At 38.4% G+C, this 14,265-nt stretch overlaps 1 protein-coding gene and 1 non-coding gene across 2 annotated transcripts in view; both read left to right on the top strand.

The window, feature by feature from the left end:
* WDR43 (WD repeat domain 43) overlaps positions 1-14,265 on the top strand; it is a 46,494-nt gene that overhangs the window by 7,034 nt on the left and 25,195 nt on the right. Inside the window, exons 2-5 of the mRNA XM_060651713.2 lie at positions 4-141; positions 5,173-5,294; positions 10,197-10,317; positions 11,338-11,477. Of these exons, the coding sequence (XP_060507696.1) occupies positions 4-141; positions 5,173-5,294; positions 10,197-10,317; positions 11,338-11,477 (521 nt within the window). The remainder of the gene's footprint in view (positions 1-3; positions 142-5,172; positions 5,295-10,196; positions 10,318-11,337; positions 11,478-14,265) is intronic.
* LOC132672743 (small nucleolar RNA SNORD53/SNORD92) lies at positions 10,701-10,785 on the top strand. The gene has a single exon (XR_009607668.1). It is a non-coding gene; the product is annotated as a small nucleolar RNA SNORD53/SNORD92 (small nucleolar RNA).

Consider the following 14,265-nt stretch of genomic DNA (forward strand, 5'->3'; position numbering starts at 1 on the left):
CAGGAAAGTCCCCAGAGGAAAAAAAGGAAATCAGAAGCTATAGGACCGAGTAACCAGATTGACTTGTTGGCTCTTGGTACAGCAGTTGGTAGTATTTTATTATACAGTACAGTAAAAGGAGAATTACACAGTAAATTGATAGTAAGTATAGATATTTGTATGTGCACAGACATATATTGTATATAAAAGATGGTGGGGAAACTATTAGAGATTTATTAAAAACAACAGTTCAGGATAATGCTATAGGATCTGTACCATAGGCACATATTTCTGCCCCCACATTTAAAATTGTGTATAGTGATATTTGCTAATAGCTGTGACAGGTAACGTAATCTTCATGATATGTCAGAATACGAAGAACTTTTGATGAGGTTTAAAATAGAGGTAATAAGTTCAAGGTATCACAAACAGTGACTGCAGGAAAGAGCTCACCACTTCCAGGGCCAGAGAACAAAGGAGGCAGTGGGATTATTGCTGCAACTCAGACCTTTAAGGAACAGGTATTGCTTTCTATGCTGCTGTCTCTTGAGGAGGAGTGGCCCCATGGACTTGAGGTCCAGACCTCTGAGGACAGAGCTCTAGCTGACTACTAGTGTCTCTGAAAGGAGGGGAGGAGACTATTCCAGGGGTTGGAAAAATTGCATATTGGGTTCAGCTGCTGCTAGAAGCATTGCCTTGTTGGGGTAAAGATAGTCTGGGCTGATATACACTAGAAGACAGGAAGGAACAGGTCCCTTGTTCTTCCTCCAGCCTTGTCTCCCTCTAGCACCCCTTATTGGTGGAGCCTACTGGCCGTGCAGCTGGCAAAGCAAGAATGTGGTTTGGAGTCCTAACCCCAGTACCACAGAGCAAATATATACTACAGGACAGTGATTTAACTTACAATGATTTGTTTCAGACATTATCTACTACATTATGTTTTTGGTGTTTGCTGAACTTTTCTCTTTCTTTAGGAATGCTTTCTGTATATGTGAATCAAGCAGTGTTTTTTCTTTTTTTAATCTAAGTTTTTTTTCTAAAGTTTAATTATTTTGAGAGAGTATGAGAGTGTGTGTGCATGTGGGGGAGGGGCAGAGACCGTGGGAGAGAGAATCCCAAGCAGGCTCCCTGCGGTTAGTCCAGAACCTGACTTGAGCTTCATGAACCTGAGCTGATATCAACAGTTGGATGTTTAACGGACTTAGCCACCCAGACACCCCTGTTTTTTCTTTTATTTTATTTTAGTTTTTTTTTAAGAGAGAGAGAGAGAAAGCGAATGAGAATCTCTTAACCAGGCTTCACGCTGAGCATGGAGCCCAACGAGGGTCTTGAACTCATGACCATGAATGATCATGACCTGAGCTGAAATCAAGAGTTGGACGCTTAACAGACTGAGCCACCCAGGCACCCTCCTGTTTTCTCTTTTTAAAAATTTTTTTAATGTTTATTTATTTTTGAGAGAGAGAGAGAGAGAGAGAGAGAGAGAGAGAGAGACAACATGATCAGAGAGAGAGGGAGACACAGAATCTGAGGCAGGCTCCAGGCTTTGAGCTGTCAGCACAGAGCCTGACGTGGGGCTCAACCCACAAACTGAGATCATGACCTGAGCCGAAGTCAGATGCTTAACCAACTGAGCTGCTCCGGCGGCCCTCCTGTTTTCTCTTTTAAGTAACATGCTCCATACATAATTTGGGACTACATTACATCGAAAAGAGAAAAAAAAATTACTCTTATATCTACCACTGAGAGAGATTTAATAGATTGTGCATTTCTTTGTGTACATGTTTAAGAAATACAGTTCTTACTTATTTCGTATCCTTATATTTTCCATTAAATTACAACATGAGCAGGGCTTAGTCGGTTAAGTATCTGACTTCAGCTCAGGTTAATGGTCTCACAGTTCCTGAGTTCCAGTCCTGCATTGGGCTCTTCACTGACAGCTCAGAGCCTGGAGCCTGCTTTAGATTCTGTGTCTCCCTCTCTCTCTGCCCCTCCCCTGCTTGTCCTCTCTTCTCTCAAAAAAATTAATGAACATTAAAAAATTTTAAATCCATTACAACATTTTCGTATTTTTCAAGAACTAGTTATAAACATTTTCAGTGACTGCCTGAAATCCCACTAAATTGGATAGTCCCTTGGCAGTTTAGCTATTACTGTTAAGGTGGCTTCTAATTTTTTGTTGTTACACATTTTTTTATCTGTTTACATGGATTCCATTCCCAAAATTACCTGTAAGTAATGAGTCAGAGTGTTTTAATGTTAAGGCATTTTAGGCATAGTATACAAATACTTTTCTAGAAACATTCTTCTAATTTTACTTATGTCAGCAATGAAAAGACTGTACCTGTATTCCAGTAGCATTATTTCCACCATTGAATATTCCCATTAAAACAGCAATAACATTGGGCCACCTGGGGCGGCTCAGTTAAGTGTCTCACTTGTGGTTTCAGCTTAGGTTATGATCTCATGGTTTCGTGAGTTTAGACCCCACATCTGGGCTCTGCACTGGCAGCATGGAGCCTGCTTGAGATCCTCTCTCACCCTGTCTCTCTACCCCTCCCCAACTTGTGCTGTCTCTCTCAAAATAAATGCTTAAAAAATTAAAAAAAAAAACCCAGCAATAACATTAATAGAAACCCAGCTGATTTGATAGATAAAACATTTTGTCTAATTTTAAGTCTGCATTTAAAAGTATGTTACTTATTTTCATATTAAAGATTATAAAAACACAACTGTAAAACAAATTATTTAGAGGTATAATTAGTAAGAAGGGAATCTCCTTTATTTCCTCCCTCCTCTCCAAGTCAAGTGTGATCTTCGTGTAGGCTTTTACCCCACTGTAGTTGGGAGCCCATCCTTTGATTTTATCAGTCTTGTGATGAGCAGGTACCTAGCCATCTGTACAGTGTGATAGTTGCTTTACTTAGTTACTGTGGTTGTGGACATAATGCTGATGGAGCCTAGAACTCATTTTTAGATCATTTTGGTATTTCATGGGATTATACATAAATCTTTTTTTTAAAACTTTATTTTTCAGAGAGAGAGAGTCTGCGTGTGTAGTGGAGGGAGGGGCAGAGAGAGAGGGAGACAGAGAATCCCAAGCAGGCTCCATGCTATCAGTGCAGAGCCTGATGGCAGGGCTCGATCCCATGAACCGTGAGATCATGACCTGAGCCAAAATCAAGAGTCAGAAGTTAAACTGACCCAGTCACCCAGGAGCCTCTATACATAAATCTTTAATAGGGAATGAGTTTATTAAATAGTAACCAAGGAGGTCAGAGTAAAGAGTGTTGGGATGATATGGTGAAATAGAAAGGGATCAGGCTTTGGACCTAGTCTGTCCTGAGGTTGAATCCTTCTAGTTATGTGGTCATGGATAAGTAGTTTGTCTTCTCATTTCTTAAATGGGTATTCTGTAACCTATCTTGCATGCTTTTATTGGGATTTAGATGTAATAGTGTATTGTATTGGCCTAGTATATTGGCCTAGTGCAGTGCCTGGCATATAATTGGTATTGTGTAAATGTTTATTGACTATGTAAGTGAATGAACAAATGTACAGTTGCTAGATTGTTTTTCAAAAGGGCATACTAGCTCCTATCAATGTATGATAGTGCTATTTTTTTCTGCAACCTTACCACTATGGGTATTACAATGCTAATAAGCAAATTGCTAGATGGACAGACTGAAAATGTTACTTTGTTTTGCTTTATATCTCTTGGATTACTACTTTTGAAAATTTTATTTTCTTTAAAAAATTTTTTTTGATGTTTATTTATTTTGAGGGAGAGAGAGAACAAGCGGGGGATAGGCAGAGAGAAGGAGAGACAATCCCAAGCAGGCTCCGTTCATCAGCACAGAGCCCAAAGTGGCGCTTGAACTCATGAAATGTGATATCATGACCTGAGACGAGATCAAGAGTCAGACACTTAACTGAGTGCACCACCCAGGTGTCCCTGAAAATTTTATTTTCTTACTAAATTCTTTCAGTGGAATTTATCTGTGCATGTTTTTTTATTCAGTTCTTTGTGTATGTGTCTATGATATAGGATCCTATGATACAGGATTTAGTTCTTTGAGTGGATAGCTCATATTAGCGAAGGGAAGTATCTGAACTTAACATTTATTTATTTAAAGTTTATTTATTTTGAGAGAGAAGGTTTGTGTGCATGAGCAGGGGAAGGGCAGAAAGAGAAGGAGAGAATCCCAAGCAGGCTCTGTGCTGTCAGCATGGAGCCTGTGGAGCCTGATGTGGGGCTCGATCCCACAAACTGTGAGATCATGACCTGAGTCAAAATCAAGAGTCAGCCACTTAAACGACTAGGCCACCCAGATGCCTTTGAACTTAACATTTAAAACTATTTTTCTTTCGAGGTAGGAAGAATCTATGTAATAGAAGTAGTGATTTTGAGTTTTATCCTTAACTTACATATGTACGTGATGTTGATTCATGTATTCGTTTAATTGATGTGAATTCAAGTAGAGTGAAAGTCACAATTGCTTAGTGTAGATGATTTCTCACCTTATTCTGCTGAATAAGTTTGTCCCAGAATGTGTGTGAGGTGGGTGGGGGAGTTGAACTTGCTCTTCCCCAGTTGATGTGTCCATTCCTGTGAGCCTCTAAGTGAATGAGCATCTTGCTATGCTGAGTATGTTAAAGTCTTGTTCGTATCGTATTTTCCTTAACACAAGGAGATATTTCGTGTTTACTTGAAGAAACAGTGATTTCTTTATTGAGAGATGGTTTTGATAGTTTTTAAAAAAGGGATTTTCAAGGATAGTTTTGATTAGATGTGGTTTTTACCTGAAGTACTGACTTTAAACTCCAAGATTTGACTTTACTGGTTCACTCAAGTGTCACAAACTTTCTGCCACTGTGCATGAAGTATTTTATCTTGCCTTAGTGCTGGCATTCTTGTGAAAAGCAAGTGGCATTTAGGACTAGCATTCTTTGACTTCTGATGTGGAAGTATGTAAAAACATAGAAGGGAAGCAGAGAAGGGAAAATTAACATTTGATGTATTTATAGCTGATTTATCTCATTTTTGATGTTGGAAATGGATAGATGCAGGGTAGGGTGTTTTTGGTTAGGTTAACGCCTGTCTTTTTTGTTAACTCTTTGTAATGATTTCAGGGTGTAATTATGTTCTATAAGATGAGTTTCTTCTTTTAATTTTTTTTTTTTGACCTTTAGAGTGGTGGACATGACAACAAGGTCAATTGCATACAGTGGCATCAAGACAATGGCTGTTTATATAGTTGTTCAGATGATAAACACATTGTGGAATGGAATACACAGACATGCAAAGTAAAGTGGTGAGTAACATTGATGGTTCTATGGTATTGGAGGGGTAACTTGGTTACTGTTGGAAATTCATTAGAGTTTGATAAATCAAGACTATTCTTGGCTGTAGGTAAAGTCTGATATTGGACACAGGGAATGTAGATACTAATGAGGGTATAGACTTTTCAAGGAACTTTAAATCAAATCAGGCATGCAAGATTTTAGTACATAAACATTAAATAAATGATGCAAGAGTCAAATAACTGCACAAGAGAAAACATAAGGTAGCAAGTAATTACTGGTCAAATGAGGTGGATAGTGTTGGCAAGGCCTGGTGGAAGAGAAGGGATTTCAGTTGGGCGTTCTGGGAGAGGTATTATTTGGATAGAAGAGGATGGGGGAAGGAAGGTGGGGAAATGGCAAGACCAAAGTCTGGGGAAAAAGGAAGTGAAAGATTGGAAGATTTATGTACTAGGGAATAATGACTGGTAGAGGATATGGGCCAAAGTGTATTAAGAATCTGGCCTTAACTGTCATAGATAAAAAATCTCAACCAACTCTTCCAGTTCAAGCATGTAATCCTGTGATAGGCTTTATAGTAAGTGTTCAGTAAGTGTTGAATTAGTTCAACTTGTGTAGATAAGGACCCTAAGAAGGATAATGGTGCCTGTGGTCTTATAACTAATAAATGGCAGGGAAGGAGTTCATATCCTGCTGTCTTGAATTCTGGTACAGTGCTTTTCTACTATATTAAAACTACTTAGAGGTTTGGATTCTATGTCGTAAGCAGGAGAGAGCCACTGAAGGTCATGTCTTGGGAATAAAGTCACCAAGATAATGCTTTAGGAAAAGGTGATCTGCCAGCACTGTCTAGAGTATATGGAAAGGAGCAGGTTCAAAGGCAGAGAAGCCAGATTCTAGGTGGTTGTGGTAGTTTAAATGTAGGATGGTAAGAGTGGAAAGTGAGAATGAAGAAGATAGCAACTAAGTACATTTGGGGAGCCTGAAAAGGGGAATTAAATGACAAAAGTTAAATGTAACCATTTTCAGTTTTGTGAACTTACTAGACAAGTGGTGTGGCACAGTTCATAGAAATTATAGCCAGAAGAGGGAAATGGATGTTGAGTTTTAAACAAGTCTAATTTGAAATAATACATGAAAGTCAAGAGCCAGCAGATGGGGTTGTGAATAGAGGCTTAGAATTTGAATGAGGGTTTGGGGTGGGAGGTGCAGATGAATAGGTCATCTCCCTAGAGGTTCAGTAAGTTTTTGTCTCCATTTATCTGTTGCATCAGTTTCCTCACCGATGACTGTCAGAAACACCTGTGGAGATTCCCACCCACTGGGTCTGGGGTGGGGGCCACACAACTGTATTTTTAAAATGCTGCATGGGTGAAAGTTCACAACGTTAGGTGCTTCACGTAGGGACTAATGTTTAAGGCTCTGTTCAGTGCATTCTACACAGTATTGTATTTAACCACAGCACTGTGAGTGGGCTCTGTTCCTGTTTTACAGTTGAGAAATGGTTGGGTCAGAGCCTGAGCTCTCATGCACACTACTATCTCATAGGGTTGTGTTCCCAGCTCCATTCTTGGCATTCCTATGCTGCTGTCAGTGGATTGTGTACCATTTTAGGTACTATGTATTGACTTCTATGGAAGATGAGGATTTAGTTCTCACCCTCTCCATTCTCCCAACATCACAGTTTTTTTTGTTTTTTTTTTTTTTAAGTTTATTTTTGAGAGAGCATGAGCCAGGGAGGGGCAGAGAGAGAGGGAGACACAGAATCCCAAGCAGGCTCTAGGCTCTAGGCTCTAGGCTCTGAACTGTCAGCACAGAGCCTGACGTGGGGCTTGAACTCACGAACTGTTAGATCATGACCTAAGCCTAATTTGGACGCTCAACTGACTGAGCTACCCAGGCGCCCCATCACAATTTTTTGATGAAGGGCTATTTGTTTGCATTATGACTGCTTAAATATTATTACAGATAAGCCTTGTACTCTACTAGGTTTATATTTTTTGGCACAAAACTCTGCTTTTCTTGGGGTTTATAATTTCCTTGTTGTTCATTTGCTTAGTTTTGTATATACTTGTCGTTAGCTCGTTTTCACCCTCACAGTTGCATGTTATTTTGGAGCACATCAGTTATTCACTTAATTATATTATATTTCTTGGAGGACTTCTCAGTCACCTTTCAAGGTCTGCTGAACAGTGAGGATCCTGGGATTTTCTTACATTTATCATCCTGAAAATTCTCTTGTCAAATGGAACCTCTATTTCCTAGATCCCATTTTTCTCTTTGTTGGGTTACTCTCTTTTTTGTGAAACACATGAATTGGTGGCTTCATAAGAAAAGTGTGTTGATGGTAAATTTACTGAGATTTTGCTTGTCCACCAGCGCCTTTATTGTACCCTCACAGTTAATTATAGTTTGAAGATATGGAATTTTAGGTTGGAAGTAATTCTCCTTCAGGATTTTGAAGCATTGGTTCATTGGTTATTTTTCCTTCATTTTTGAGGAAAATTGCTCTTCATTTTTCTTTCTTCTTTTTTTTAGTGTTAATTTATTTTGAGAGAGTGAGTGTGAGCAGGGGAGGGGCAGAGAGAGAGACAGAAATCTCAAGCAGCCTCCCTGCCCTCAGTGCAAAACCCTGGGCTGGAGAGGGGAGTGGGGCTCTATCATGAACCGTGAGATCATCATGACCTGAGCCAAAATCAAGAGTTGATGCTTAACCAACTGAGCTACTCAGGCACTCCTTCATTTTTCTTGTAGCATGTATTTGATAATTTCATCTTCTCTGTTTTTTTGATCTTTCTCTAGTACAGTCTGTTGTAACTTAGATATTACATTTCCTGGACTGATCCTTTAGGTTTCTTTGTTCTCTCTTAGTTTCCCTTTTGTCTTTTTCTTCTGTTACCAGGGAGATTGCCTCAGTTTTACCTTCCAAATTTTCTATTGAAATTTTACATTTCTCTAACCATATTTTTAATTTCTGGGAGATTTTTTTTTTTTGTTCTCTTAATGTTTCTTTTTTGTTGCATCATGCTTCTTTCATGGATATAATATTTTCTAACTCTCTGAAGATAATAATTACAGGATTTTAAAGTATTTTTCTTTTGTTCCTAACATCATTTCCCTCTTGAGGATGTGTTGATTTTTGTTTGATTTTTAGCTTCTGTCTTTTATGTTAGTTAAAGGCATTCTTGAAATGATGGGGGATCCTTGGCTGCCTGTTGCTATTTGAAAATGAAACATGAAGAAACTGATTGGAAGGCTTGTGTAGGTGGCAGCTCAATTGCTGGGCTTCATTTGTGGAGTGAGGGGGAAGCCTTTGAATGTCAGTATATGTGGGTTATTACCTTGGCACCGGTCACATTTCCTAGAGAGGAATCTTCTGATCTAGTGCTTTTCAAGCTCTGATGTGCACGTGAGTTACTTGTGCAGATAGAACTGATTTAGTAGGTCTAGGTCGGGTTTGGGAGTCCATTCTTAGTTCCCAGGTGATGCTGGTGTAGGAGGTTACACTTTGAGTTGCAGAGCTCTTAATGGAGGCTGGGGAGGGAGCTCTCAGCAGTGGTGTTAGCTCTTTGCTAGCATTTTCAGTGCCGAGTGAGGAGATAGATTCAGGGACACTTGTCGGGCTGGTGATCATGTCTTTTTTTTATATGTATATTAAATGAATAGGGGTTGAATGATGAATATAAAATGTTGAAGCTGTGGGAATTGTTGAGAAATTATCAAAAATGTTAGCAACTGAAAAAAGGGTGAAGGAAAAAGTGTCCTGTATTATTGCTGCATTTCCTTGATTACTAGTGAGGGTGAGTGTTTTCATGTTTATTGACAATTTGTATTTCTTCTATGAATTGCCTGTTTATATCTTTTGTGTATTTTTGAGGTTTTTTTTTTTTTTTAATCTGATCTAGTTCTTAAATATAAAGAGCTGTTTATGTATTCTGAGTATTAATCTTTTTCCTGTAGTATATATATTTGATATTTTCTAGTTTTTTGGTTTTAAATTTATGACTTATTTTGTGGTACAGAAGTTTTACTTATTTAAATCAAGTTATTTTTACCATTATGATTTCTGGTTTGTAATTGCTTTGGAAGGCCTTTCCTAAAACAGGATTATAAAAACACTCTCCTGTGCACTTTTTAATACTTATTTTTAATCTGTTAGCTTTAGTTTAATTAGTCAAGTTTTTTGTGTGTGTAGTAGAAGAGAGGAATCTACTTTTGTTTTTCCAAATGAGTAGTTTGACATATTGCAATGTGATTGGCAGAGCAGTGTGTTTTCTTTTACTTTATAATTCATGTCTTTTGGTAAGAGGATTGCTACTGTTATTTCTTGATTTTATAAGTGAATAACCAAGCTCCTTGTTTATAAAAATATTAATGTGTGCAACAAAGTACAAAGACTCATGCCAATCATATTTCAGGTATTAGAAGGGGATCGTCTATACTTGACTTATTTTACTCTGTCAGATGGGAGTGCACCTATGTTGATTTGAGATAGAAATAACCTTTTTGGACTGTAGCTTGAGAAGTAATTTGTGCTGCTAAGTAAATTAAAGGCCAGGCTTCCACATAGTGTGGGAACCATGGTGGGGATAGGATGGACTTGTGGAGGTCCAGCCAGCCAGGTAGTTTCCTGGGCATTAACAAAATCCACCTCATACACAGGATACACAGCTACCTATTTTTGTATTAAATCTCTTACTCATCCATTTTCTGGTACCTCTTGAAAATCTTTGAGTAGGCTTTACCTTAGTGTTAGATTCAAGGTTAGTCACCTTACACAGGCTTTTAGGGAATAATTGCATGGAACCTTAAGTGGTATTTTTAATACCTTATTTGTTTCTTGTTACTTTTTTGCTCTGAATAAAGTTTTCTCCCCATTCATGGAGATGTTTCTGTTTCTCTTCACTTTACAGCAAATGGAAAGGTGACAACAGCAGCGTCAGTTCCCTGTGTATTAGCCCAGATGGAAAGATGTTGCTTTCAGCTGGTCGAACAATCAAACTATGGGTTTTGGAGACCAAAGAAATCTACAGAGTGAGTGAATCAAATTAGTTGTAAGCCTAACATTTGTTTAGAGTAAGTATGGAGAAGGGCGGAAAGTCTGAGCCATAGAATGTCATTTTGAGAGTACAGATTTGTTATTTTCAGGCATATCAAATAGTAGAATCAGAAGATGAAAGTTAGCTTCCAAATCCAGTGTGTTGATATTTAATAGGTTAGATGTGTCCGTTTCACATGCATTTGAGAAATGAATAGAACAAATAAGTAGAATTTGAATTAAAAATCTTTTACTCTGCTGTATAATGATATAGTAGGTTTGATTTCTTCCTTGCATCTTGTGTTTACTACATTTGCAGTATTTGACTATGGGGATATGTAGTATTATATTTTTGAGTGTGCTACGGGGTGTATATTTGGTGCTGTGATGATGCCTTAAAATTGTGGTTTCGACTCACTGAGAGTAAAATGAAGACCTACAATTCCTTGGCTGTGTCTGAGCACCCAGGCGCCCCTTAAACATGGATAGAATTAAGTGGGTCTTTAATGCAGGATGGAAAAAATAAAGATTGTGGGTAGGGCCATGGCAGTTATTAGGGCATGATGATTTTCAGATGGAGTTTTAATTATTTATTTTTTTTATTAAAATTTTTTTTAATGTTTATTTTTAAGAGAGAGAGAGAAAGAGTATGAGCAGGGCAGGGGCAGAGAGAGAGAGAGAGGGAGACACAGAATCTGAAGCAAGTTCCAGGCTCTGAGCTGTCAGCACAGAGCCTGACGTGGGGCTCGAACCCATGAACCACAAGATCATGACCTGAGCTGAAGTCAGAGCCTTACCTGACTGAGCCACCCAGGCACCCCTCAGGTGGAGTTTTTGAAAGTGCATGGAATGTAGCACAAATAATCTCAGTTATTTAGAATTAAATTTAGCTGTTACCTTTAGTCTGGACTTCTGATTTCATATATGGATCATCTGTATTGTTTATGGTCCATAAGGACTCTTCACTTTTGTCACTGTTCTGTGTCCTCTCCTAAACGAGACTGAACTCTCTCTAGCACTTCACAGGACATGCAACGCCTGTTTCCTCACTCGTCTTCACTACTGTCAGACCTCCTAGTGAGAGCCAGCCCTTTGATGGGGTCACAGGCCTTTATTTCCTGTCAGGAGCAGTGCATGACCGGCTACTTAACGTCTGGTATGTAGTCTTGGGCCTGGGAGGTAGCGTTGCCTTGAAGGAATCTGTCACAGCTTGTATGGGTAATATAAATGATGAATGTGAGACTTGCTTTATTGTATTTAACGTTAGATTTACCTTGACTTGTAATGAAGAATTGAGCCTGCCTAAAAAACAGACTTTATGAGAAAAATTTAAGAGCATTGTATCATAGTACCACATCTTGCTTGCCTAGAGGTAGAGGGGTCTGAATATTTTTGTGACCGGGCAAGTTATAAATAACCTTCTTAAAAAATTTTAGGATAATGTCTAATTTTCTTGAAAAAGGACCATTGGGTTAGTGCAGTAATGTCTATTTACTGATGTTTTACTGAGGACATTTAATTTCTTGGATATGTCTGAGAATGCCCAGTAGTGCCCCCCTTTTTTCTTCTTCCCTTTTTTGCAGTAATTGCTGTTACTATTTTTCCTTGGAACTACTTTTTTTTTGAGATTTTATTTTATTTTTATTTTAGAGAGAGCACAAGTGAGGGAAAGAGAATCTTAAGCAGGCTCCATGCTCAATGCAGAGCCTGACTTGGGGTTTGATTTCATAACCCTGGGATCATGACCTGAGCTGAAATGAAGAGTCGGATGCTTAATTGACTGAGCCACCCAGGCGCCCCTTTAAAGTTTTATTTTTAAGTAGTCTCTACAACCAATGTGGGGCTTGAACTTAACCCTAAGACCAAGAGTTTCATGCTCTACCGACTGAGCCAGCCAAGCACCCCTGGAACTACTTTTAAAAGTAAAAATTAATTTGGTATTAAACGGCCATCAGAAAGTTTTTAAATTTAAGAAAATAAGGGTTTTCTTGGATTTTATGAGAACCGATGGTGAAGCTAACTTTTTTTAAACACCTGCTGTTCAGCTAAAATAAGTGGAGATTTAAACAAGTAGTTTCTCATCCTAGTAATCAGTTAGTTGAGCATGTTCTTGATCATACAAAGTTACTATGAATTTATACCAAATAACTCAGAAGTGGGAATCATCAAATACATAAACCTTGTGGTTGGGTGGGGAAAGGTTCATAAGATCTAATGTGGACTTCTGTTCACCTTCAAACCATCAACTGAGCCATAGTCCTAATTATCCTTTCATAACCACATTGTGTTGGTTTTCTGTCCTGTGTCTGTTTTTTGAGGCATGCCTTCTGGGATAATTTAGTTTTATAACGTTTAACACTTACATAAGAAATTAGTAATGCCAGAAAGTTAAAATCTGCCACCAAATCCTCCTGACACTACTTGGATGTTCCAGTCTTAAAAATGCTTCACCTGTTTGGCTCCCTAGACCTAGGGGTCTCCAGCTACAAAATTTCTCCTTTAAAAAAAAAATTTTTTTTAATGTTTATTTTTGAGAGAGACAGAGTGTACACGGGGGAGGGGCAGAGAGAGAGAGAGGGAGACACAGAATCTGAAGTAGGCTCCAGGCTCTGAGCTCTCAGCACAGAGCCCAGTGCAGGGCTTGAACCCACAAGACGTGAGATCGTGACCTGAGCCGAAGTTGGATGCTCAATTGACTGAGCCACCCAGATGCCCCTACAAAATTTCTTCTGTAAAAGAGAAATTGATTTCTGTTGTCTTAACATCCCCCAAATAGTATGTGTATGCCTGTGGGCTTCCTACTAACAGAGGAATAAACTTGAAAAATTAAAAACCCATATTAAAAGGCTGCCTCCAAAGACCATTTATGGAAAACTTTGTGTTTTGTAGGTAGAGGAAGCCTAAGGTTCCCTGATGATTACCTTTGAAAGACACATTTCTGTTAGGAAATAACATTTGAAGGCTTCTTGCTGCTGAATGAAAATGAAGCAAAAAAACACTTTCATATTACTGTAAGGACAGTACTATCCTGTTGTTGAGCTAAGATACCAGTTTCTTTTGTATAAAGTAGTCTTATGGCAGTGATTTTGAACAATGTATAGTATAAATGGCTTCAAGTTAGAATTAGTATTGTTTTATGAAGAATTCATAAATGGGAATACTTAGAAGTGATCCAATAAAATTCTTAGTTTTCTTCTATACACAAAAATATTGAAAGATGCTTACTGGTGAATATATATATATTTTTAATGTTTATTTTTGAAGGAGAGAGCATGCGCGTGAGTGAGTGGGGGAGGGGCAGAGAGAGAGAGGGAGACCCAGAATCTGAAGCAGCATAGAGCCCGACATGGGGCTCGAACTCAAAAGAGCTCACAAGCCGTGAGATTATGACCTGAGCCAAAGTCAGTTGGACGCTTAACCAACTGTGCCACCTAGGTGCCCTTGTTTACTGGTGAATGTATAAAGTCTCACTAGTTGATAAAAACAAACTGATTGTGAATCGTGTTTGCAAATCATGTTTTTTTACTGTTAGTCTTTTTCTTTTTTTAATTTGTGCCTTAAATTTTTAAAATACCTTTATTGGGGTATAATTGACATATAATAAACAGCACATGTTCTTCCTTTTATTTTAATGTTTATTTATTTTTGAAGGGGAGAGAGAGACAGAATGTGAGTGGGGGAGGGGCAAAGGGAGAGGGAGACACAGAATCTGAAACAGGCTCCAGGCTCTGAGCTGTCAGCACAGGGCCCGACGTGGGGCTCAAACTCACGGACCACGAGATCATGACCTGAGCTGAAGTCGGATGCTTAACCGACTGAGCCACCCAGGCGCCCCAGGATGTAAATTTTAAAAAATAAAAAATAAAATTAAGAAAAAAACAAACGTTAAAAATAAATAAATAAATAAATAAATAAATAAATAAATAAATAAATAAAAAAAACCT

Source organism: Panthera onca, chromosome A3, assembly GCF_046562875.1.
Source record: "Panthera onca isolate mPanOnc1 chromosome A3, mPanOnc1 haplotype 2, whole genome shotgun sequence".
Classification (NCBI taxonomy): domain Eukaryota; kingdom Metazoa; phylum Chordata; class Mammalia; order Carnivora; family Felidae; genus Panthera; species Panthera onca.